We start from the raw sequence: 25,622 nt of genomic DNA on the forward strand, positions 1-25,622 counted from the left end.
TTGGTCACAAGGTAAGATCAATAAATAATATTTGCATAAAATAAAATTAAATAGTCAAGCTAAAACTAGGTAGCAAAAAATAAATCAAGCAGTAATAAAAACTACTAAACAAATAAACCAAAGATGTTAGGTATAGCACAAGGGATCACAAAAATGCAAAATTCAAGGTTTCCTGACATCACTTTAACCTTACAAAGATACTAACTACTCTCTCTGGAAAAGCAACAAAAAGATTTGAAAGACCAGTAAAATCAATTCCAGCCATACGAAATCTTGACGGCTCATGGGCGAAAAGCACAGAAAAGCAAGCAGAAACCTTCGTAATAAACCTAGAAAACAAAATCACAGCACACTACTTCCTTCAACATACAAACATACACAAACACTTACATAAACAACTTCAGAAATAAAACCCAATCTTATGAGAATATTAATAGCACAACAGCCGAAGAAATTAGAATGCTAATATCACAAATCAAAATAATAAAGGTGCCATATTACGATATAATAAATAGCAGAATACTAAAAGAACTGCAACCTAAAGCAATTAGGATGCTTACAATATTTTTAACGCAGTTTTACGAGTCCATTACTTCCAAAGTACTTGGAAATTTGCGGAAATTATAATGCTTCTTAAACTAATAAAGATCCGCATGATGTAAATTCTTATAGACCGATACCGCTCTTACCATTACAATCTAAACTTCTGAAAAAAGTAATATACAAGAGAATGAAAAGAATAATTTCTGACAGAAACCTGATTACTAACCATTAATTTGAATTTCGAAAAACACTCTACCGTTGAACAGTACACAGACTAATTATTAAGATAATTACAGAATGAGGAAATAAAAAGTACTGTTTCGCCGTTTTCACAGACGTAGAGAAAGCTTTCGTTAAAGTGTGGCATCAAGTATTACTACAAATAATCAATAAACACTTTCCACACTCGTATTACAAGCTCCTAAAAACTTACTTTTCTGAAAAGACATCTTACGTAAAAAAAAGACACTCATTTGAAAATCAAACTAATCAAAGCAGGGGTTCCGAAGGGAAGTATCCTCAGAACAATTCTTTACTCCCTTTATATAGTAGACATACCAATAAACGCTAACTGTAAAGTCTTAACATTTGAGACAACACACAATGCTTACCGTCAACGTAGACTCACAACAAGCAATTCAATTGTTAAAAAACTAAATCAACTCCTTCGAAGAATAATTACGTAATAGGAAGATCAAGGTAAACTATACTAAGTGTATACCCATTACGTTTACACTAAGGAAAAACAAAATACCGAAACTACAATTATATAATACAGAAATTCCACAAGTAACAACAGTCAAGTATTTAGGAGTACACCTAGATTCCATACTAACACGGAAAAAGCATAGAAATAAAAAAATCGAACAAATTTGTTTAAAAAGTAGACAAATAATCGAAAAAAAAATCGAAATTAGCATAGAGAACAAACTAATAATTTACAAAACAATAATAAAACCAATCTGGACATATGGACTACCACTATGGGGTGTAGCAGCGTAAAACGACATTGTTAAGTTTAAGGCTCCACAATCCATAACCCTACGCACAATCGTGGATGCTACATGGTACGTCCGTAATGAAGAGATAAGAAGACTAATATATTCTCCGATAGAAGAAGAAATAATAAAGTCAACCTGCAGATATTAAAGAAGAAATAATACGCACATAAACCTGCTAGCCAAAGGTAACTACAACCAATATATCAATAGAAGGCTCAAAAGAATCCACCTAGGACCTAGTAGAAACTAAAATTACATGAAATAAACGTCAATAGGGGCAATAAACAAATCTAGGGACATATTTTTAAGATTTATGGAGTTAATAAAAAAGTAAAAAACAAAAATTATCGTATTACTTTCCTCGACTTTACTATACAACTTCGTTCTCTTAACTAAATCTTAGGCATCTCGTACTTTGTGTAGCTAATATGTACATATATTAGCGTTAAGAGAATATATTATTTATTTAGGAAAAATCATTCAATGTCTAGCAAGTTTTGATCCCATATAGTGTTGAGGAAATAAAATAAAAATGAGATGAACGTCGAGCACTTTACAATTGCTGGTTTGAATTTTAAATAATTCCGTTACAAATAGGTGGTCGACTAGTGTTGCCGTACGTGAGGCGATTTAAAGATATTTAGGATTATATTAATCCCGAGAGTAGACGATAAGTGATTATATTAATCACGTGAGTGGTCAGAGAAACGGAACGAGATCGCAAGTAAGCATCAGAGAGTCCTTGAAGATCACGTCGTAACCGTTTGAGAATTTTAACTATAATGGCTGCCGGAAAAACCGGCGTTACGGCGAGGCGTCAAGAAAGGCGCTCGGGAACGAAGCGTGTTCTTAGAGCGACAACTATAGGTTGGCGCCGTTCTTTTGGAATGCTTATTCCCAAACATATAGATTCCTACTCTTATTATGGATTACTTATTCTTCTATTTAACACTACCTTTGCTTCCTGTAAAGTATTGTTTTATTTATTATGCAAGCTAATAGATATCTAATTACTCCATGGTAATATGAAAATAAAAATTTTTAGTATTTTTTTTTTGTTTTTTTTTTTTTTTATATTACTCACATTTCTGTTAAGGTTTATCTGACATTTTATCCTTCGTCAAAATACAGTCAAACTCATAAGACCTATGCCTATTTATTCTTTAAGGGAAGAAGGATCGTATACATGATAATAGTGACGGTGAAAAGTGAACAATTTAAAAAACACTTCTCTTATTAAAACCAGACTTATATGTTATGTGACAAAAATCAAAGTGAGCATTTGATGCCTTAGCTTTAGAGACAGCAATGAGAATAAAACTTTTTGTTCAAAATCTTAGATCACACTGTACTTTTTTTGCATTTTTTGGAATTTAAGAATCATATAAAGGGGATTTTAAAGGAAAACATTTTGCATGATTTTTCAATTCTCAGATATTTATTTTATCGTATCTATTCTTTCTTTAAAATACGTAAGAAATGAACTTTAAGAAATATTATTAATAGAACTCCCAAGAAAAATAAATATAGCAAGGTTTCCGTAGGTTTGGGCCAGTAACTAAATAAGCAATAGAAAGGCTACAGTATTGCTTTAATACTTGCACACATAGTCATTACTTTGAACATTTTTTATAAATAAAAATACTAGTGACCTAGAATGGTTTTGTATCTAAAGTCGCTGTATTTGTCTAAACAGCATTTATCAGATAGTATAAATAAAAATATAACATTGCACCTATAAAACAAAGGTGCTTTTAAAAAAGGGATAAATGAAGAAGAATTATCGAAAAACTTTTATGCAGATACAAAATTCAATTTAAAAAAATTGTAAGTTTTCAAGAATAATTAGAGACCTATATTACACAAATGGTGATAGGAACTATTGTCAATATAACATGAAGAAATAATGAAGAAAACATCAAAGTAAAATAAACTTGAGTAATCAGAACTAAAGAAAAAATTAATTCTGAACTTCATTATGGCTGGCACTATAAGAATCTTTGGAATTTTATTTTGCTTTCATAATTTTACGACAATTCCATAGTATTTTAAATAATTACATGTTTTTAAGAATTAATAATTTTAATAAAAGTTTTGTTATAGAATATTGTTTTTTATAACGATATTCTAAAAAATCTTAGAAAAAGATATTTAGAAAATAATAAGTGTAAGTACAATTAAAAACGTATGTCGCGTAATTAAGGGCTTTTTACATATTCTTATCGTTTTAAATAAATAAGTAAAAATTAATGATTAAAGGTGATCTTTTAATACAATAATCTGTTTTACCTGAAAACTAACATCACCTTATTAAATGATGATGCTGCAGAATCATTTTTTTAATTCCTCGTTGAGAACCATCGGAATATTCCAAAATTTTTTTTACTCTACAATTCAATATGGCTAATTGTCCTGTAAGATGAAAACCGCTAGAAGCTAATAAACAATCAGTTCCAATGTATCCCGATGCAACCATGGTTACACGAAAAAATTCATATATGCAACCAAATGCGTAGCTCTTGATACCATCTGGCTTAACTAACGGTTTTATTTTATAAGGTAATTTATATTCCAAGGAAGAGTTATCCCTTACTGTAAAAAAAAAAGTAAGTAACATAAATAAAAGTATTTCAAAAAACCTGTAAAACATATTAGTAGATCAATTAGAATCAAAAATAAATATTATATTTTTATTTTTCAAATTTAATATACAAGTTGAGCCACTAATTCTTTCCACCAAAATAGCTCCTAAAGTATGATAGCTATCAAAAAAGTTTATAAATCCAATGTTGCATTAAAAGTTCAGTATTAAAACATGATGTCAGTTTCTTTTCTCTAGGTGTAGGTACTTCTAAGATTTAAAGGTTAAGTTTGTTTTTATAAAAGAAATGCTATATTTTATTACATATTTTTTGATAGCAGTTGTAATAGCAAATCTAACAATATACAACATTAAAGTATTTAAAGATCAACGAAGGTCGTTAAAACCTATTGCTACAGCAGTCCGTTCCGATGGAGTAACGCTACTAAACATGGTGCCGTGTCGCTTAAATAACGCTACTAAACGCGGCGTCTGGCATTTACTCTATGACCCGTGTGTATGAGCGCCTTTCAGTGGCGTTACTCTTGCAGAGCAGACTGTTGTAACAATAGGGTTAAACAACCTTCAATAATCATCTAATAATTTAATGTTGTATATCGTTTGATTTGCCACGACAACTGCTATCAGAGAATATGTAAGAAAATGTACATTTCATTTTAAAAAACAAACCTAACCCCTAATTTCAGGAGCGACTACACCTAGCAAAAAAAAATTGCGGTCATATAATATTTCTGAGTTCTTAATGCTACTTTAGTTTTATAAACCTTTTTGCTAGCTATCATACTTTATGAGCTATATTAGAGACAAGAATTAGTGACTGACCTTGTATATTAAGTGTAAAAATCTTAGATCACAAAACAGCAAGAACTTAATCTACACTTATAAATGATAACGTTTACTACGTGCTTCTCAGAAATGGTTTTACAGAATTTTCAACGAGTTTTGTCTATCTATACGCATTACTTAAATCTCTTTTAACAGGAGTTTAATAATAAAATACACTTTGTTTCATAATGTTAAATACGTTCCCAAGTTCAATTAAGAGTAATTTTTGGAGACTTTGATCCATAAAAATATGTTTATAAGATCCAGTAGACTCTTTAAACGCTATACGTTATGGGAAAGTGTTTATGCAAAACTATAGATTGTCCGTTGAAAGTAAGAGCATTATATTTTAAACTAATTTTTAATTAGAAATTGCAGTTTTATTTAACGTGAATAGTGCAAAAAAAATATGTACAATTCACACATATAAATATAACTCCGCCTAGTTAATACCTAGCTAGTCTCAAGCTCAGACAAGGAAGGAGAGTCCAGGGGTAAGGATAGCAACCTACCCGCGGTAAAAAACAATAAAGCGCTCTCAGAACTAGCAATAGAGCCTCGGACATGACTGAAAATATCAATGACGACACAGCAAGAAAAATAGGAACTCGCAAAAAAAGGAATAAAATAAAAACTATCATAAATAACAAAGAGCAGGAAGTAATAGAGGAAATGAGAAAAAACAAAGTAGATATCTGTGCTCTATCCAAAACAGAAAGAAAAAGCAAAGAAAACCTTTGATATGACTAATAAGTCATGTTTTATAGAGGAAAAAATATTAAAAGAACAACCTCAGAAGTGGGCCTACTTGTAAACGAGAGATACGAAGATGACGTAATAGAATTCACCTACATCAGCGACAGGATACTACAAATAACGCTACAGCTTCAGAAGAAGACACTGACACACATAATTAGTGTATATGTACCAGTTGTAAATAAACAACAAAAAGAGAAAGAGGAATTCTACGAACTGCTGCAAGCTAACCTAGAAACCATACCTAGGTAAAACGAGACTGTAGTACTGAGGGACTTGAATGCAAGGATCGGTAATAAGGTAGTCAATGGAATAATAGACTATTATAATGAGGATACCACAAATGACGATAGGGACATGCTCACTTGCTTCTGTGACATGAAAGTACTACGCATTACAAACACATTCTACACTCATAAACCGCAATCAAATTAACCTACGAAAACACTAGAGGACAGAAATAAACAATAGATGACATAGTAAAAAGTAGCAAAATACATTCCACTAAATACAGGACGTCAGAGAGCTAAATTCAACAAACATAGGCCTTAATCACTGCCTGGCACTTTTAAAAGTAGGAAAAAACATGCTTATCACCAAAAGGAAGCTAAACAAGAACAATCAAAAGAAAAACTAAACATAGAATTATAAAGCGATTAATCAACAAAAAACTTGTAACAAAGACAACTATAACAAAGAATAAAAAAACAAAACACTAGAAACTGACGATATTAAGACATCATAGGAAAAGATCAAAACAAACATCATAGAAGAAGCAGAGAAAGCCCCTGGAAAAAGAAAATGCAGCACCACCGGAAGACAGAATAACACTACCTCGTTTAAGGGAAAAGAAAGGAACTTAGAAAAACTTATAAAAAAAATTATTCCCCCACGAAGAATCGAACGTTAAATACCCAGCGCGAGAAGCGAAGACGTTACTACTTACGCTAACGCACCACTTGGTAATTGTTCAATTTTTTCGTACAATTCTTAAGACTTCGAAGATGAATCAGAATGCATTACTGTTTTCTTATAACATAATAAAAATGAATTAAAATTATGTATAGACAAAAAATAAATTCCACGTTTTTAGAATATCCTTTCATATATATCTTGAATTAATTTTATGTGTGGTTATAAAATTCTTCTTTTTCAAATATGTATTTAATATGATAAACTAATAAATTTTTACGAGACAAAAAGTCAGTAATTTAAAATTTTATAAAATACATAATTTAATAGGAAAAATATTTAAATTTTAAATTTCGTCTTAAAGAGAATACGTATTCAATTTGATATAGAAATAAATTTTTGTGAGGCAAAGAATTTATATCAATTAATTATTCTAATTAATTTTATGGCGAGACACAAAATTAATTTATTATTTTTACTTTAAACTAAATAATAATAGTTTCTGTTAAAAAAATTTTTTTTTTTACTCAAGGTTCATTATTTTTGACAATAAATAAAGAAACGGCGTGCCATAAGCATCAAGATTCGATTTAAAAATGCCGCGCTTATACGCTGATATATAGATATACAAAACGCTCGACACACGATGGCTAAGACGTAAAATTCTGTCTACCGAATGAAAAAATAGAAAGAGAGAAACATCGGTTTTCTTTCTCACTCGCACTCGTATACAAAACGCTCGACGCACGATGGCCAAGACGTAAAATTCTCGCTACCGAAAGAAAAAATATAAAAGAGAAATATCAGAAAGCTCAACAATCGATGGCCAAGGACAATAATACTCGTTATCGCATGATAAATAAAAAGAGAGAAGTATTGATTTGTTCTCTCACTCGCACTTTCATTCAAGACCGAGAGTCCCGAAGATTGCCGAAGATCCTTCGTTTGTGTATTAGTGCACACGGACGCTCGCACGCTACTAGCTCGCTCGCGTGTAAAACGCGACGGAGGGATAAGCTTGCTTTCTCCCACTCTAAAAATTTTGTTCCCATCTTCAATCTAATTTTATTCGCTTATTTTTGAAAATACGAAGATAACTCATAGAACATTTTTTTAGTATTTTTCAATTCTCTACAACTTTTGTTTAAAACTTTTTTCGATTAAATGCCTAGATTCTAAGATAAAGCCAGTTTTTACCCTTTTTTACCCTTTTTCTCAAAACCTCGGGATCAAATTTAAATAAAATTAGCACCATTCGATTCAGCGTCGTCAACTTACCCTTAGGACAAAGATGCACGCGTTTACCTAAGAATCTGGAAGTTAGGCCCGCGTTGACTAGCCTAATAAATAAAAATAGAGAAATATTTGTTTTTTCTTTCACTAGCACTTTCATTCAAGACCGAGAGTCCCGAAGATTGCCGAAGATCCTTCGTTTGTGTATTAGTGCACACGGACGCTTGCACGCACACTAGCCCGCTCGCGTGTAAAAGCCGACTGAGAGGCGGGACTTGCTTCCCCACTCTTACAATTATTTTCCCATCTTCAATCCAATTTTATTCGCTTATTTTTAAAAATACGAAAATAACTCATAGAACATTTTTTATTTATATTTTAATTCTCTACAACTTTTGTTTAAAACTTTTTTCGATTAAATGCCTAGTTTCTAAGATAAAGCCATTTTTTACCAATTTTTATCCTTTTTTACCCTTTTTCTCAAAAACGGCACTTCTTACCGCAAAAAAATTAGCACCATTCGATTCAGCGTCGTCTATTTACCCTTATATCAAGTTCTTACCCTCTTTCCTGAGACATGGAGGAAACGGCCCTCGTTGACTAGACTAACCACCCCCCTTTACCAACTCACAGCTCAGGACCGTAACCGCGTGATCGGAAACCCGACGCATTATAACAAAAATTCATATATTAAAATCTTCGCACTCAACATAATTTATATTAATCCATCTTCGAAAAGTAAGATAATTAACGTCGAGACAAAATGGAATCGGTAAAACGTCTTAGACGGGAACGAAAGATTTTGAAGGGCCGATTAACTTATTTAGAAAACTTAGTCAGGAAAGAGAATTCAGATACGGACGAATTAGTAGATCGTTATGAACGTCTTACTGAACAAATAAACGAATAAACGCATCGAGAGTGCATAGATTTAGGCCCCGAAGAGGACGAGGAATTTGACGATTTAGAAGATCTTTTTAACCGATATCATTCAATCGGATCTACAATTAAGAAAAGGAAAACATCCGCGGCTAACATCCCGAACGATAGCAGCATAATTTCAAATCAGACAAGTACGACCGAACGACCGATTAAATTAAAACGAATTGAGATACCTAAATTTGATGGAAGATTAGAAAAATGGTTAGAATTTAAGAAAGGTTTTTTAACTCTGATAGACGCGCGGTCGGACATATCCGATCTAGAAAAACACGCCTATTTTCGAGATGCATTGCAGGGCCGTGCACTCGAAGTGATTACACTATATTCAGGGGACGGATCGAATTACAAACTCGCGTGGGAAGCATTATTAGAAAAATACGATAGAAAACGCGTACTGCTAGCAAGACTTCTCGACGCGATTCTGGATTTAACACACTCCGAGGATGATTCGGCACGAGGGATTCAGAAACTCATAAGAGATACGGAGGCATATCTCAACATGATTGATTCGTTTAACGAGCCTCATGCCCTAACGGTGCGCGTTATCGAGCGCCTTTTACCTCGTCGCGTTCGGGAAGAATGGGATCGACAACTCAATTCGGACGATTACCCTACCCGCAAGGAACTTTATAAATTTTTAAAAGAGATAGACCACCGATACAGTGCTTCGGAGAAGCTAACGACGGATATTAAAGACGAGCCCCGCGAAAAACGTAAACGCACCGAGTCGACCGCGTTACGACCGCGGAAACAATAAATTGTAAGACCCACGCGTACATTTCTCACGGAGATTAAACGGAAATGCACCCTTTGTAAAAGAAATTCTCACGCACTATTTCGTTGTAGTCGATACGGACGCATGACACCGCTCGAGCGATGGACAGTAGTAAAATCTCGGAGATTATGTCCAAATTGTTTAAAAAGACATGTAGGAAACTGTCCAAGTCCGCATTGTCAGATTTGCTGCAGACCGCATCATACATCGTTACATCGGACTGATACGAATAATCACGCGGAAAATTATGAAAGCCCGTCGCCAAAAAGGGAAGCTGTCGCGACCGCGTCTCAAACCGATTCTAAAACATTATGACTTAGGCCAGTTTTTCACGTTAACCCGCGAGGTACAACGCCTCAATTACTCATGAGCGCGATGTGTCGCGTGAGAAGGGGGGACGGAACTTATAAGCAATGCCGCGCACTATTAGACACCTGCGCAGCAGCGCATTTTATAACCGAAGACGTCGCGAAGGAATTACGTTTACCAATCAGACCGTATTCAATTCCTATCGATGCCATTAATGATACACGAACTCGATCGACGGGTATTATCGAGATAACAATTCAATCCTTAGATAGTCGATATAAACGGAACCTTTCCTTACTCATCGTACCCAAGATAGCCGACCAAGTTCCAAGCGAAGTCTTTCCTCGAGAACTTATTAAGATTCCAATCGATCGAAAATTAGCAGATCCTCAGTTTCACTTACCGCGACCAGTGGATATTTTGATAGGTTCCGGAGCCACGTTATCCCTTATGTCCGTTGGACAATTTCGTTTGTCACGCGCCCGCGGCGATCTAATACTTCAAAAGACGCAGTTAGGTTGGGTAGTCGTCGGCGGAATCGACTCGGAAGAATCAAAAGAAAAAACCGCACTGTTCGCGACCACAGAGTTGAGAGACCAATTAGAAAGGTTTTGGTTAATCGAGGACGCGATCGTGACGCGAACGGAAGGAACACAGGAAGTAGAATGCGAAACCCATTATACTCAAAATACAAAACGCGACGAAACGGGACGATATATAGTGCGTTTACCATTCCGCGAAAAGGGACACGATTACAGCGAGCTGTATCATATAGCTTTACGCCGCTTCCACAACCTATGGAAAAAGTTGAACGCGAACCCGGAACTTCGGAAAGAGTATGAGCGCACCATGCAGGAATATTTAACATTACACATGTCGCTTGTCGAGGACGACCCGACGGGCGGCTGTTATCTTCCCCACCACGCCGTTATTAAATCAACCAGCACAACGACAAAGGTTCGAGTCGTATTCGACGCTTCTGCAAAGAATAATCAGGGCATTTCCCTTAATAGTACATTGTTAGTCGGGCCTACGATACAGGACACATTAGTGGAACATTTACTGCGATTTCGTACATATCGATACGTGTTAACCGCGGATATAGAGAAAATGTATCGACAGATATGGATACATCCGGACGATCGGCAATATCAACGTATATTTTGGATACATAAGGATCGAATTCGTACGTTCGAGCTAATACGGTTACATTCGGTATAGCGTCAGCACCCTTTCTCGCCATTCGGACCATAAAGCAACTAGCGAAGGATGAAAGCGTCAATTATCCCCTCGGAGCGAGATTCTAAACCGAGATTTATACGTCGACGATCTCATCACGGGAACCGACGATGTAGAGACACTCGGGAGAATACGAGACCAGACCATCGAGATATTAAAACGAGGCGGTTTTAACATACGGCAATGGGCTTCCAATTATAGGCCGATTCTCGATAAATTAGATACAAAAAGGGTTAACGTCGAATTCTTCTCCGGAGAAACATCGATCCTAAAGACACTCGGGATTTCATGGAATGCACATCATGATCATTTGATCTATACAGTCGCGCCGATAGACCTTCATGAGAAAATCACAAAACGTCGGATACTGTCGGAAATCGCGAAAATATATGACCCACTGGGATTATTAGGCCCCATTATCTTAACAGCTAAAATCTTGATCCAAGATTGCTGGAAAACTAAGGTCGAATGGGACGAGTCGGTACCTAATGCATTGCATTCCTCCTGGACAAGGTTCGCGGAACAATTAAAATTAATTGACAATTTGACCATTGAAAGACGTTTGATCATTGATAATCACAATGAAGTACAAATCCACGGATTTTGCGATGCGAGTCAGGCGGGTTACGGTGGCAGTTTATACGTAAGATCGCGAGATCAAGTTGGTAACGTACACGTACGATTATTCTGCGCGAAGAGCCGCGTGGCTCCACTTAAGGACACGACCATACCGCGATTAGAATTATGTGGAGCATTAACGCTTGCTCGACTATATAGAGAGATACGGGCATCTTGCGGAATAAGACCTAACAAGATAATCTTTTGGTCTGATTCCACGATTGTATTAGGTTGGTTAAGAAGGGATCCCAACACGTTGAAACAATTCACGGCGAATCGCGTACGCGAAATCCAGGAAATTTGTGTAGGGATCACGTGGCGGCACGTACGTACAGAAAACAATCCCGCGGACGCATTATCTCGCGGACAACTTCCACGCGAATTCATAAAAAACAATTCGTGGTTTCATGGCCCTTCTTGGCTTCGCCGACCGGAACTTGAATGGCCAATTCAGACCGAAACAGAGACAGACGAACTACCCGAACTTAAAAAAATTCCATTATTGATGACACGGATCGAACCGGAGAGCATCTTTCGGCGATTCTCTAACTACACGCGATTATTAAGAATCACAGCTAGATGTAGAAGATGGGTCAAAACCAATTCATATCGGGGAGAAATTTCGACCGCGGAAATAATAGATACAGAACGACACGTACTCAGGCTCATACAAAATGAACAATTTCGCGCCGAAAAGGATAGATTAACTGAATCGGGGGGAGTAAAGGGCGCAAGACTCGCCGCGCTAAACCCAATCATCGATGAAACGGGCTTGATTCGAGTAGGAGGCCGATTAAAGAATGCGAACTTACCTTTCCAGGAGAAATGTCCAATATTATTACCATCGCACCACCACGTGACCGATCTCCTCATCCGGAAATTCCATGAACAAAATTTTCACGCCGGCATACAAACTACTCTCTACGCTATACGCCAACGATTTTGGCTTTTGGACGGTAAGAATCAAGTGCGAAAAATCGTACGTCATTGCGTACGTTGCATTCGATTCCGTGCATCTGGCATACAATACAAAATGGGCGATCTACCGAGATCTCGAGTCCAAGAAACCATCGCGTTTTCCCACACTGGAGTGGATTTCTTTGGTCCATCTACGTGAAAGAAAAGAAATACCGAAATAAGGGTCGCGTGAAGTATACGGGTGCATCTTCGTCTGCATGTGCATAAAGGCCGTGCATATCGAGTTAGTCAGCGACTTGACAACAGACGCTTTTCTGGCCGCCTTTCGACGCTTCACGGGGCGAAGAGCGATTCCATCGCACGTATATTCGGATAACGGTACCAATTTTGTCGGGCGAACAACCAATTAAGGGAATTATACGCGTTAATCGAATCGGAAGAGTCAAAACAAAGATCCATAATTACGCGACCGACCAAAGAATCTCGTGGCACTTCAACCCCCCATTATCACCTCATTTCGGAGGTCTATGGGAGGCCGCGGTTAAGTCATTCAAACACCATTTTAGACGGGTGGTAGGAGAAGCCTTATTTACATATGAGGAACTGAACACATTCGCGATCGAAATCGAAGCCATATTAAATTCGAGACCTTTATGCCCTATTTCGTCAGATCCGAACGATGCGACAGCTCTAACACCTGCACATTTTTTAGTAGGAAGACCTCTTAATATGCTACCAGAAGAAAACTACGAAAACACGCCGATAAATCGACTATCGTCATGGAAGCACATTACAAAGGTGCGACAAGACTTCTGGCGACGGTGGTACATCGAATATTTACGCGAGCTGCAGAAACGACAGAAATGGAATAATTCCCAATATAAACTGGAGAAGGACACAATAGTCATCCTCATCGATAAAAATCAACCCTGCATGAGGTGGCAATTGGGACGGATCATAGACGTCCATCCCGGAGAAGACGACGTGGTTCGGGTAGTGACCATAAAAACTACTCACGGAAACATCAAGCGAAACGCGACAACCATCTGTCCTTTATTAAGTGATAGATGAATAGTTTAAATATACACGCTAGACGAAATATTAATACATAATGTAATTTGCAATAGATAAGCTTGTACGTACAAGATATATAAGTCGCCTGGCCAGCGACATTATAACGACGCTAAACGATCTACGACAAACCCATTGTAACCTAAATTAAGAAATTAACGTCATACCTACGTAGGTTAAGAATATTGTTGATAGGTACCCTCTCAACGGGGGGAGTATGTACGATCGGAATCGATCATAGCCGAAAATCGATTGTAACTAAAAAACGATATTTACTATGCGCCCACTAAATCGATGGAGAATACTAGTAACCCGACATCGATAACCCCCACCACTCGACCGTCGAGTGAGAGCACCCTGCAGGGCTCATTAAAAAGACATTCGGTCTAGTCCACCGCTGGACGCCTACGAGGACACTTGGAGACAAATTAATCGGAGGCAAGGAGCGAGAGGAGCATAGAAAGACAAGGAGTTTATCTGTTAAGCGAATGTATCTTACAGATATTATAAATACGATAGTGAGAAGTAGAGGCGATAATTAACGGTGAGAGATATAATTTCTATTTCTTTCAACTTGATTACCCATCCGGGTAATCGTGACGAGAAGTTGATCACGGACTATGTCCGTTATCCATCGTCGTCCATTGTACTGATAACAACAGGGTTTTTTGCCACAAGGCCTTTTCCCTGACGAGCCAATAAAGCATTGCACGTATTGGCTCAACCACGTGTTTTATTTTATTCTAATTCACCTTTTCACCTCCTTATAATAAGCTTAATCCAATCGCCGGAGGACTCCGTGTTGGAGGAATTTTGGCAAATACAGAGATCAGACGATGAAAGTTAGCTGTATATATTAAAAGTTTAAACTAAGTTATGCGATTTAAATATCTAGGAATAAACATCACGAGCAACTGAAACCTATAAGAGGAGATAAGACACCAAGTAATCAAAATCTCTATAATCTCGGTAAACCTTAGGGATATCAGAAATAAGCATATGGGCATCAAAGAAAGACACACATGTATAAAACTTTAATCAAACCGATAATGACCTACGCGACAGATACAAAAGAAGAGCTCACGATAACAAAACAGATCCTGAGAACTATCGAAAAGAAGACGCTACGAGCCATAACAGGGAAGTTAATAAGAGGAAAAAAAAGAAAAAAGAGATAAGAAAAGAATGTGAGACCTAAGACGTTGTAAGGTGAATAAGAAGGAGGAGAAGGGAATAGTGAGACCATGTAGACAGGATGGACGACAGTAAGCTGCTAAAAGTTGCAAAAACAGGAAAAATAGGGAAAACAAGACAATCTAGAAGACCTCTAAAACGTTGGCATGAGAGCTGGACATCATCGTTACAGAAAAAACAAAGGCCCAGAGAAGAACTATATAGCAAAAATATATCAGGACGTAATTCTAATAAGAAGATGAAGAAGATGAAGACATTTAAATCTTGAATTTTTTTTACAGTGACTAAAATTAAATTCGCTTTTTTCTAATTATATAGAATATATCTTTTATATATTCTATTATATACATAAACATGTAAATTATCATATTGCTATGTGTTTTTTAAAGATTTCAAAGGAGAAATATTTTTCAACGAACTAATAATTTCTTAATCCACTTTATTCTGCGCTCTAATTTCGCGGTGATAGTTACTTGAACGATTTCCTAGAAAATGAAAGAGTAAACATTCCTAATACTTTAAATTTTTATTGTATCAATAATTCTGTAGTCTTATACATAACTGTACCCGTAAAGATCAAAAACTATATTAACTACTTTATGTTATTATAGAAAAACTTATTACAAATGAATTTATTATTAAAAATAAATAAATTATTTCAAAAAAAACAATTTGGTAAAAATTTTGTTTTTATAAAATACAATTAGATATTTTTTAATTGTCTTTGAACAAAAAGTCGCTATTTTCCTAAAAAAAACATTTAGATTTTCTTTTTCTTTTTATAATCTCCATACATCTTTTCAATTTTTCCGTATAGAATTTTGGTAAATTATTATATAAGTTAAATACAAAGTTATAATTCTCTTTTGCATAGCAAAACATTTTTTGGCAGCCTATACGCCTTACAACGTTCTGCGTTTGTTTGTGATGGATACATTTTTTTAGACAAATTTTTGTAACGGTAGTAATAGGCATTAAATTTCTCTGCATTAGCCTTAGGAATTTTGAAAACCGAAACAGAAATTTAAATGTATACTGCTATTGGTCACAAAGCTGCAAGATATTATACTTTCATTAGAATTATTGTAGAAAATAATTTATAAATAATTAAAATGCATTCATTTTTCAATTCTTTTGACAGAATATTATTACACATAGTTTCTTACCAGTGTGAATAAAAAGAAGATTGTATATTCTAAAATCTTATATGGTTTCAGTATCGTCGGCTTCTCCTTATCGTTGTTGAAAATAATGCTCTCTTTCTTCCGGTAAAATGATTGATAATCTATGCTGAGAGAATAAATTTTCTAATGCTTTAAATAAATATTTTTCAAAAGAATTATAATATTTGCTTCTTTCAGAAGCAAGACTATTATTTTTACCTTTTAACAGATTTATGTTTTGCTTATTCCTTCTAACTGCTGCTGCATTCTATTCGCATAATAATTCTCATGGGATCTCTACAAGGATGACATTTGTTAAAAGAAATCTTTATATCGTTAATCCCCCCATTCAAAAAAAAATTTATATGCATAGATTACATGCTGAAAAAGAGTTATTTACTTGAATGAGATACTGTCTCCGATTGGATTAGAAAATGTAAAGACGTATAATTAAATTAAATTATTAAAGAAAGTAGTTCATGTATGAAATATAAAAAATATATAAGAAGGGGAGAACCATTAATTAAATTAAAAAATAATATGTTCTTCTTCTTCTTATTATTATTATTAGGAATTCGTCCTGTTATATTAGCTATATAGTTATTTTCTTTTTGCTTTCCTGTGACGATGATTTACATCTTCTATGCCATTGTTTAACACTAAACCTACCATGCGCGGTCAAATGACCGTTCTTGAAATTTCGTGTATCACCATGTAGCTTATTGACTTTTCCTATAATATGCATACAACCCATTTTTCAATATTCACTACATTTTCTATTGCTTACTTTCCGAAAAAAATCCATAGCATGTCTAGTCTACAACGAGCGGTCATTTGACCGCTTGAAAAATTCATGTTATATACGACTATATTCTTCGAAAAGCGCTCTTCTGAAACTGTTTTACGAGTTTACAATGAAATTTTGGATCTACAATGTAGATAAACGAGCGATTATATAGAACAAATTTGGTTGGGGTACCTGACAAAAATACGATTCTCCAAATTCTAGGAATCGCAACATTATACCAAACGCGATAGCTAGGTAGCTATTTATAATCTTCTTATGTTACTCGACGAAATGATACACCTTGATCCTAAATAAATATTCTTTATATTTTGTAAAACCTTTTTCTTTGGTATTTTTTTCTTTGTGAATACGATCAGAAGTTTCTGATAGGACAAATACTTTAGGTGTTCCGAAAAGTGACGGAACACAAATGCATAGCGTTCTTTGAACGACAGTACGGTCTTGCAATCCGAACAGTAGGTATCAAAATTTTACAGTGGATAAAAAAAATTATTACGTCGTATAAGTGATAGTTTCGACAAAGTCAACAGAGCCAACAATATTTTGTGGTATGATTTACAATTGTTTTTTTTTATTTCTGGTCCCAATGATTTAGCCTTATTTGATTATTATCTTTACATTTTAGTTTTTACTTTATCACTTGTATATTCATCCTTAAAAATGTCAAGACTTTCGAGGAATATCAATTTATTACACAAAATAAATAATATCGATGAGGATCGTTCGGAAGATGACCAAGTAGTTACCGATATTGATGATATAGCAGAAAATAATTGTGACTTATTTGACAGCGATACGGACGAAGAGAATATTTTGAATATACGAAAAGGACAAGAAAGAAAGAGACTCATAGTTTGTTACAAAAGAGAAAATGAGGAAGAGATTGAAACTGCTATGGACGGAACTGTTTGGCAAAAATAAAAGAAGGGTCTAATCGTAGAAGAGCACCGATTTATAATATTTTCAAGGAAATATTAGGACCGATAGGATACACTAAACGAAATATTATAAAGGGCAGAGTTTATCAATAAAATATTGTAAAGTCAATAAGACTAACAAAATTTGTATAAAATATAAAAAATACATATGTTGAAAGTGTGCAATAAAAAATGCCTTAATTTGTACAAAATGTTCTGAAAATGCGTAAATAAAACTATCTAAATAGAAAATCAGGGAGCGGGTTTTTATTGTAGCACCAGAAAAATATTTTGTTTTCTATCTAATTGGCTAAAATCTCTTTCTATATTAAGATACATATGTTTTTTAAAAGCGGTTATTTGATCGCTCATAGTAGGAATAGGTATACATGAAATGTCGGTAGGTTTAGTGTTAAGAAATCTTCCAGGTGGTCTTGTTGTCCTTATTTTTCCCGTTTTTGATAACTTGGGCAGCTTATTGTCTCCCATCCTTTCTACATAGTTCCGCTACTCTATTCTCCTCCACCTTATCAAATTTACCACATCTTAAGTCTCACATTCTTTCCTTAATTCTTTGTATCTTCTATCTCTTGTGAGTGTCCTGTTATTACTCGTAGCGTCTTATTTTCTTTAGTTTTCAGAATATGTTCTGTTATAGAGGACTCTGCTTTTATCTTATCCGCGTAGGTCATTATTGGTCTGACACAAGTTTTTGATTTTATACTTTTTTTAACGCGTTTGGGAAAATGTGATGAGAGTAAAATTGTTATGAGTGATATGGAAAAAATCGACACCACGAAGTTTGTCGGTATTTACGATGCGGGGCAAAGCGCTATCAATTTTACGGCATGAAGTCATCTTTTTTTTTTCTCAAGCAGATCACCCATCCAAGTACTTATGGTACCCAACGCTGCTTGACTTAAATGATCGAGCGGGAAATAGTGCTGTAACCGCGGCAAAGCCGTTAGCGCATAAAGTAATTCGATATTTCTCCCTTATATTTAGCGTGGACTGTTATCTATATTTTGATATTATTTTATTCTTTCTTATATATTTATAATAATGCTATATATAAATATATATTTATATAAAATTAAATAAATAAATGAGAATAAAAATATAATAATAAAAAAAAATAATCTCAGCTTACATTAGCGAATATTATCGATCATCAAGCAGGGTGGGGGGGAACAGGTTTCTATATCGACTATATTCTATGTAAAAAGAAAATTAATAATAATAATAATGATAATAATAATAATAATAAAATAATTAAAAATAAAAAATTCTAACAAGAAAAATTAATAATGATATTATTAATAATAATAATATAATAAAAATAATAATAATAATAATATGTAATCATTGTGATAGTTGATCTTTAATTAATTATAAAAATATCGAGAGGGTGGCATAAAAAACTGGAAACGTATCGTACAATGTGAATGTTATTATTTTTGTTTTAAATTTATACTTTTTTTTAATACTAAATAACGAGCGTTGCCTTACGAGGATTTCGTTTTGAATTCGTGTGGCACTCAACGTGAAAACGTTTAATGTACCATTTGTAAAGATTAAAAATTCTTACTGTATATTCGATATACGCGCTTCAATTATTTTGAGAATATTAAAAATATTAGGAATATTGAAATGTTGTTACCGCGCATACACACTCTTCAAACCGTTGCTAAGCACGCTCTGCTAGGTCTATTAACAAAGACACTCTACCTATTCTTACACTAGTTTATTTTTATTATTACATACGATGGTGATTGATCTTAAAAAACTGTAAATATTTTCAACAATATAATTAAAAATATTGATCATTTTTCAATATTAGTAATAAAAGTCTTTTTTGAGGTTATTCGAGGTATGTATTATTATTTATTAGTTTTTTAATGTTCACTAAGGCATGTATTATTATTTATGAATTTTAATTCGTTTCATTTCTTTTCTATGGTGATCATCAATTTAGGTTGAAAATGAATAAACTGGATAAATACTGTACGTTTTTTTATGCCTTAACGATACAATGAAAATTTTCTGATTTTATTTTAAGTATACCGATGAATTATAAATCGTTCTCTTTATTCTGATATTATAACAAACAATAGTGAGTAGAATAGCTTAAAATTCAGTTAAAATACTTTACCGAGTAAAAATAATTTAATATTATTTTTTAATTCCATTTATGTGGCTTTGTTTCCACATTTATTTCTTTATATTTCATACATAAAATACTTTCTTAAATAGTTTTAGCTACATTAACATTTTCTGTTTCAATTAAAGACTGTAACACACGTAAAAAAAATATTCATTTTCAGCATTGGATCTGTCCATATAAATTTCTTTTTCCAATTATTAACGGTATAAAAATTTTTCTTTGCTAATGTCTCCTTCGTAGAGATTTCATTTAAGTTATTAGGCAAAGAGAATGCAGTAACAGTTACAAGGAATAAGCAAAACATGAATCTGTTAAAAGGTAAAAATTATTGTCTTGCTTCTGAAAGAAATAAATATTATAATATTATTAAAAAATGTTTATTCTAAGCATTAGAAAACTTATTTACTCCGCATAGATGATCATTCATGTTACTGGAAGAGAGAGCGCATTATTTTCAACAACGATAGAAAGATGCTGACGATACTGAAATCATGAAAGATTTTGGAATATGCAGTCTTCTTTTTATTCACACTGGGAAAAAACTATATGTAATAATATTCTATTAAAAGAATTGGAAAATGCATACATTTTAATTATTTATAAATTATTTTCTACAGTAATTCTAATGAAACTATAAACTCTTGCAGCTTTTTGGCTAGTATCAGTATACATTTAAATTGTTTTTTTAGTTTTTGAGATTTCAAAATTTAATGCAGAGATGTGTAATGCCTATTACTATCGTTATAAAAATTGATCCAAAAGAAAGTATTCATCATAACATACATGGAACTTTGTAAGACATATAGGCTGCGAAAAAAAGTGTTTTGTTACGCTAAAGAAGTATAACTTCTTACGTGCGTACGTAAGTACACACATAGTTCCTTTTTTTCTACTATTTAGAACAAGCTTGACTTTCTAATTTTATTTTTTGCAAAATAGTGCTAAGATATGACAGGATTTTTTTGGGTAAATCCTTTTGAGATGTAGACGCTAACGCTGCTTCTTGTACTGCATGTGTTAAATTGTTAACTGCTTTTTCTATTTGAACAGTGGTCTTGAGCTTAATATTACAGTTCAATTTGAATTCTAAGATTTCTTTAAAGATCTTCCATTTTGTATTTCTATCTCACAGATTTTTTAATTTTTTATATCTGACAGGTTTGTTCTGGTATTTTATTATTATGGTTGAATTGTCAGATTTGAATTAAATGATTCAGATTTAAAATTAAATAGATTTAAACCTTTTAGGACGCCGAAGTCTTATAAGTGGGAAGTTTTGTAATTAAAAGAGGGACAGTAAGTTGATTCGCCTGCGAAGAAGATTTTTAGTTATGATATAGTTATTTATGAATATAATTTTTTATCTCGTGGTATTGTTACTTTTCATTCCCAATTAGGATGCTAAGCGTAGAAGTCTAAGGTTGCTAGTAATTTAATACAATTTTACTAGAAAATATTTTTCAATTGATCAGTTTAAATTTCTAATTTCTGTTTTTTGTAAATAGCTGAGAGTTTAGGTGAATTGCCCTGAGTTCTTAAGGTAATTGTTGTGACTTGAAATTTATCGTTAGCTGTTTTACTCTGTAGATAATGTTTGATCTCATTCCTAATAATTATTGCAGTTCCACCATGCGCTTCACCTGAAGGATGATTTGTGTCATGCATGGTATAGAATGAAATATTTATACAGTTTCCATCCCGGAGATGAGTTTCGAATACGAGTAGAATATCTATGTCGTTCGAATATAAAATCACTTTGGTTTCTTGAGTTCGTTGCTCTAATCCATTGCTATTCCAAACCGCTATTTTTATGTGCTTATCAATTATTTGTTGTTAAGTAGCGTATTTGTTAATAATTGTAGCATCGTGATAATTTGTTGCGTTTGTTATTTGAAAAGAGAATTTTGTATCTTCAGCGTAGCTTCTTCGTGATGCAGTGTGATTTAATATTTGTATTTTATCTCTGTTGGCATTTTCGTGTGGTTTATTGTTTTGGCTTACCGTCGAAGCATTGTCTAGAGTAAGTTTATTCGGTACCTTTTTCCTTAGCGTTGGAAACAATTTTTGTTGTAGTAGTTTTCTCGTCTGACATCCTTTATAATTTGTTAGGTGATTACCGTTTCAGTTTACAAATATGATGTTTTCGATTTTTCCCTCTTGAGGACAGAGTGTTGCTAAATGTTTTTGTGCACATCATCTATTAGGTGTATTGTTAAACGATATTTCCTTCGCAGTGCAAAATAATTATAAACACACAAACAAGCAATCTCCGTTTCTTGCTAGTCTGAGTAGAACGATGGGTGGATCTGGCTTGATTGGCTTTGACAGCGAGATAAGATATTATTATTCTTCTTCTTCATTCTTTAGTTTAGGAAAATTGCCTGTTTCGTAACGACGTTTTTCTGCCTATTGCACTGTTAAATTGTCGCAAAATCGTTTTCGTAGGCGCCCCGTGCTTCCGCGGCCAACCGGTGACTTATCCCGTGCAATTCTGACAATTCTTCCATTGTCCATTCTGTTAATGTGTTCGTTCCATTCTTTTTTTTTTTTTTAGTATCCATTCGTTAATGTTTTCCACTTTGCATGCTCTTCTTATATCTTCACTTCTTTCTCGATCCAGTAGTGTTTTTCCAGCTATTCTGCGAAGAACTCTCATTTCGGTTGTCTCTAGTAACTGTTTCGTTTCGCCGTTTCTGGTCGAGTTTCTGCGGTATGTGACATAATAAGTCTTACCATTGCCTTGTAGATTCTTGCTTTGGTCTCTATGTCCATGTTTTTGTTTCGCTATATTGTGTCATTCAAACAACCCGCTATTCTGGATGCCTTCATTGTCTGTTCTCTTACCTCTGCTTCAACATCACCATATCCTGAGATTTCTATTCCTAGGTACTTAAATCTCATTTCCTGCTGAATAACCTTCCCTTCAATTTCCAGTTTGCATCTTAACGGTGTCTTTGATGTTGTCATGCATTTAGTTTTCTGGGCCGATATTTTCATATTGAATGATTTGGCTATGCAGTTAAATCGGTGTAGTAGACGTTGTAGATCATCCTCATTTTCGGCCACTAATACAGCGTTATCAGCATAGCATAGGATGGTTATTTCTTCGCTGCCCATTTTATATCCTTTTAGCAGTCTTACGTTTCTTATTATTTCGTCCATAATGATGTTAAAAAGCAGGGGACTTAGGGAATCCCCTTGTCGGATACCACGATCTGCATCAATCAGTTCAGTCAAGGCACCATTTATCTTTGCTTGGATCTTGTTGTTTCTATAGATGTCCTCTATGGTCTTGATAAAATTATTCGGAATTTGTCGGTTATAGAGGAGGTGTATAACATCCTTTAACTGCACACGGTCGAATGCCTTTTCGAATGCTTTTTCAAATCAAATGCATATATTTCGATAAATTATTAACTCCTACTTATCTTTAAAATTTGCTTGGCATTGATTATTTTATTAATAGAAATTTTCTATTAATATTCTATGTAATACTTTTTTTTTAATTAAAACAGAATTCAAATATTATAAAATAAAATTCAAAGTTATAAAAAAAATTCAATATTATAAAAAATAATTTTAAGTTAAGCAAATTCGACACGTAATTCAATTCAGGGGTCTGCGTGGGTCAGTGCACGATCCGCGGGTCATAAGTTTTCGATCCTGGTCAAAAGTCAATTACATGTATATACGTGTAACGAGTTACGATAATAAATCAATCAATAAAATATCGATAATAAATCGATACGATTGTAAATATACAGTAACGAATATATATTCCTTTATTGTTTATCACCAATCGCTTATTGTCATTTTTTTTCTGAGTCTTTCTCCTTAACCATCATTTCTTTAGAATTCCAATTTTACACCATCGTTGATAACAATTGATAGTATAGTAGCTCTGTTTTCAGTCACGTACCCATAAACACGCACTCACGCACGCACATATACAATCACACTCTTATACACTAATGCTCATACTATCGCAAAACAATAAAATATAAGAAAACATTTTGCTTAGCTTTACTTGTAAAGACATCGTTGTTGTTGCGACCGATGCCTTAATCGGTACTCCAGTGGATAGTAGTGAATCGAAAAATGCCCTTACGAGTGATATCGAGATTCCTTAATAATGGGAAGGAGGATAGGAAAATAAAGAACACAATAACAATTTTATTTGAGCCCAATCAGTACTAAAAAGTACGCTTTATTTGGCTCGTCAGGGAAAAGCCTTTCGGCATAAAAACCCTGGTTGAAAACGTTGAAGAAGAATCCACAAATCCGGATAATTCTGGCCAAGTGCAGGACCGCCTTTGTCCCTTGTCGCTGGCCGAACTTAGATGATATGGTATTACGCAATACAAAGAATTCTCCTTGAAGTAGTTCTCGCAAGTCCCAGCTAGATGAATCTCGAGCGATGAATCCAGAGTGACAACCGGCGCAAAAACGCGCTGGCCTTTATACCAAAGGGCGATGCAATGCTGCACCAATCACCGAAAAGTCTGATCATAACGCGGCTGTCGATACATATGATTAGCGTGATAAATGTAGTGGGAGAACGCGAGCTAGAATAAAGAAAGAGCCCTTGCAGGCATCTTAGCGCTGCCGTGGTTACCACTAGAAACAACGATATTGCTTTATCGCACGCGTCTAACGCTTTGGCAGGGCCGTACGCGCCTAGGTGCTTCGCCCTACTCACTCGTTGCGTGGGATACGCAACATACTCCCCCCCTTGAACGGGCACCGTTCAAAATTTAAAAACCAAAATGCGCACACTTAAATACAAATTATAAACTATATATACATAATGTTAACCGCTTATTACAATACATATTCAGTAATTAACGCGACTGAAAGAAAAAAAAAAATTTTTTTTTTTTTATAAATCGCTTGGTAAAGGAGAAAGACGTTTAATACCGCGCTTTACAAGACCGTTGGCAGTTTTTACGCTCGCCACGCGTGCTATACCGTCGGCTCCTTTATGTACTTCCGCGATACGTCCTAATGACCATTTGAGTGGAGGGGAATTATCTTCTCGCAAGATGACTAGTGTACCCGGACTTATTTTGTCTGCTGTGCCTCTGTGCCATTTTTTACGGACCGTCTGCTCGTTCAAATATTCCTTATTCCATCGGTTCCAAAAATGCTGTCTCATCTGCTGTACGTGCTGCCATTGGGACAGGCGCCCGGATGGTATATCCCTGTATTCGTCCTCTGGCAAACTCGTAAACGAATTTCCAATTAGAAAATGCCCAGGTGTAAGAGCGCGCAAATCATTCGGGTCATTAGACAGAGGCGTGATAGGACGCGAGTTAAGAATCGCCTCTATCTCGAGGACGTATGTTAATAATGCCTCGTAAGATAGCAATGTCTCGCCTACAATTCGAACTAGATGATATTTGAATGATTTTACGGCCGCCTCCCATAGACCTCCAAAATGGGGGGAACGGGGTGGGATGAAATGCCACTTGATTCCTTCATTTACCAACTTCGCGAGACGCGCGCTTCTAGTTCGTTCGCCGCACCTACGAAATTAGTCGCGTTGTCGGAATATATGTCCGAACATTTTCCACGGCGTGCCATAAATCTACGCAAAGCTGCTAAAAATGCTTCAGTCGTTAGATCTTTCACG

General features: G+C 34.7%; 1 protein-coding gene across 1 annotated transcript; it reads left to right on the top strand.

Moving 5' to 3' along the window:
• The first annotated feature begins 9,964 nt into the window (after window positions 1–9,964).
• Window positions 9,965–13,744, top strand: LOC122513211. The gene is made up of 3 exons (XM_043629475.1): window positions 9,965–11,054; window positions 11,461–12,711; window positions 13,344–13,744. The coding sequence occupies exons 1-3, from the start codon at window positions 9,965–9,967 to the stop codon at window positions 13,742–13,744; spliced, it is 2,742 nt and encodes a 913-aa protein (XP_043485410.1).
• The last annotated feature ends 11,878 nt before the right edge of the window (window positions 13,745–25,622 follow it).

The sequence above is a fragment of the Polistes fuscatus genome, unplaced genomic scaffold (genome assembly GCF_010416935.1).
Source record: "Polistes fuscatus isolate 324 unplaced genomic scaffold, CU_Pfus_HIC Scaffold12, whole genome shotgun sequence".
Taxonomy (NCBI): domain Eukaryota; kingdom Metazoa; phylum Arthropoda; class Insecta; order Hymenoptera; family Vespidae; genus Polistes; species Polistes fuscatus.

Bases quoted from the DNA above. Each gene is read 5' to 3' on its own strand.
- LOC122513211 (XM_043629475.1), top strand. From the start codon at position 9,965: ATGTGTCGCGTGAGAAGGGGGGACGGAACTTATAAGCAATGCCGCGCA. The intron at 11,055-11,460 runs GTATATTTTGGA...TGATCTATACAG, and splicing joins GGACGATCGGCAATATCAAC to TCGCGCCGATAGACCTTCAT. The intron at 12,712-13,343 runs GTAAGAATCAAG...CTATTTCGTCAG, and splicing joins ACGATTTTGGCTTTTGGACG to ATCCGAACGATGCGACAGCT.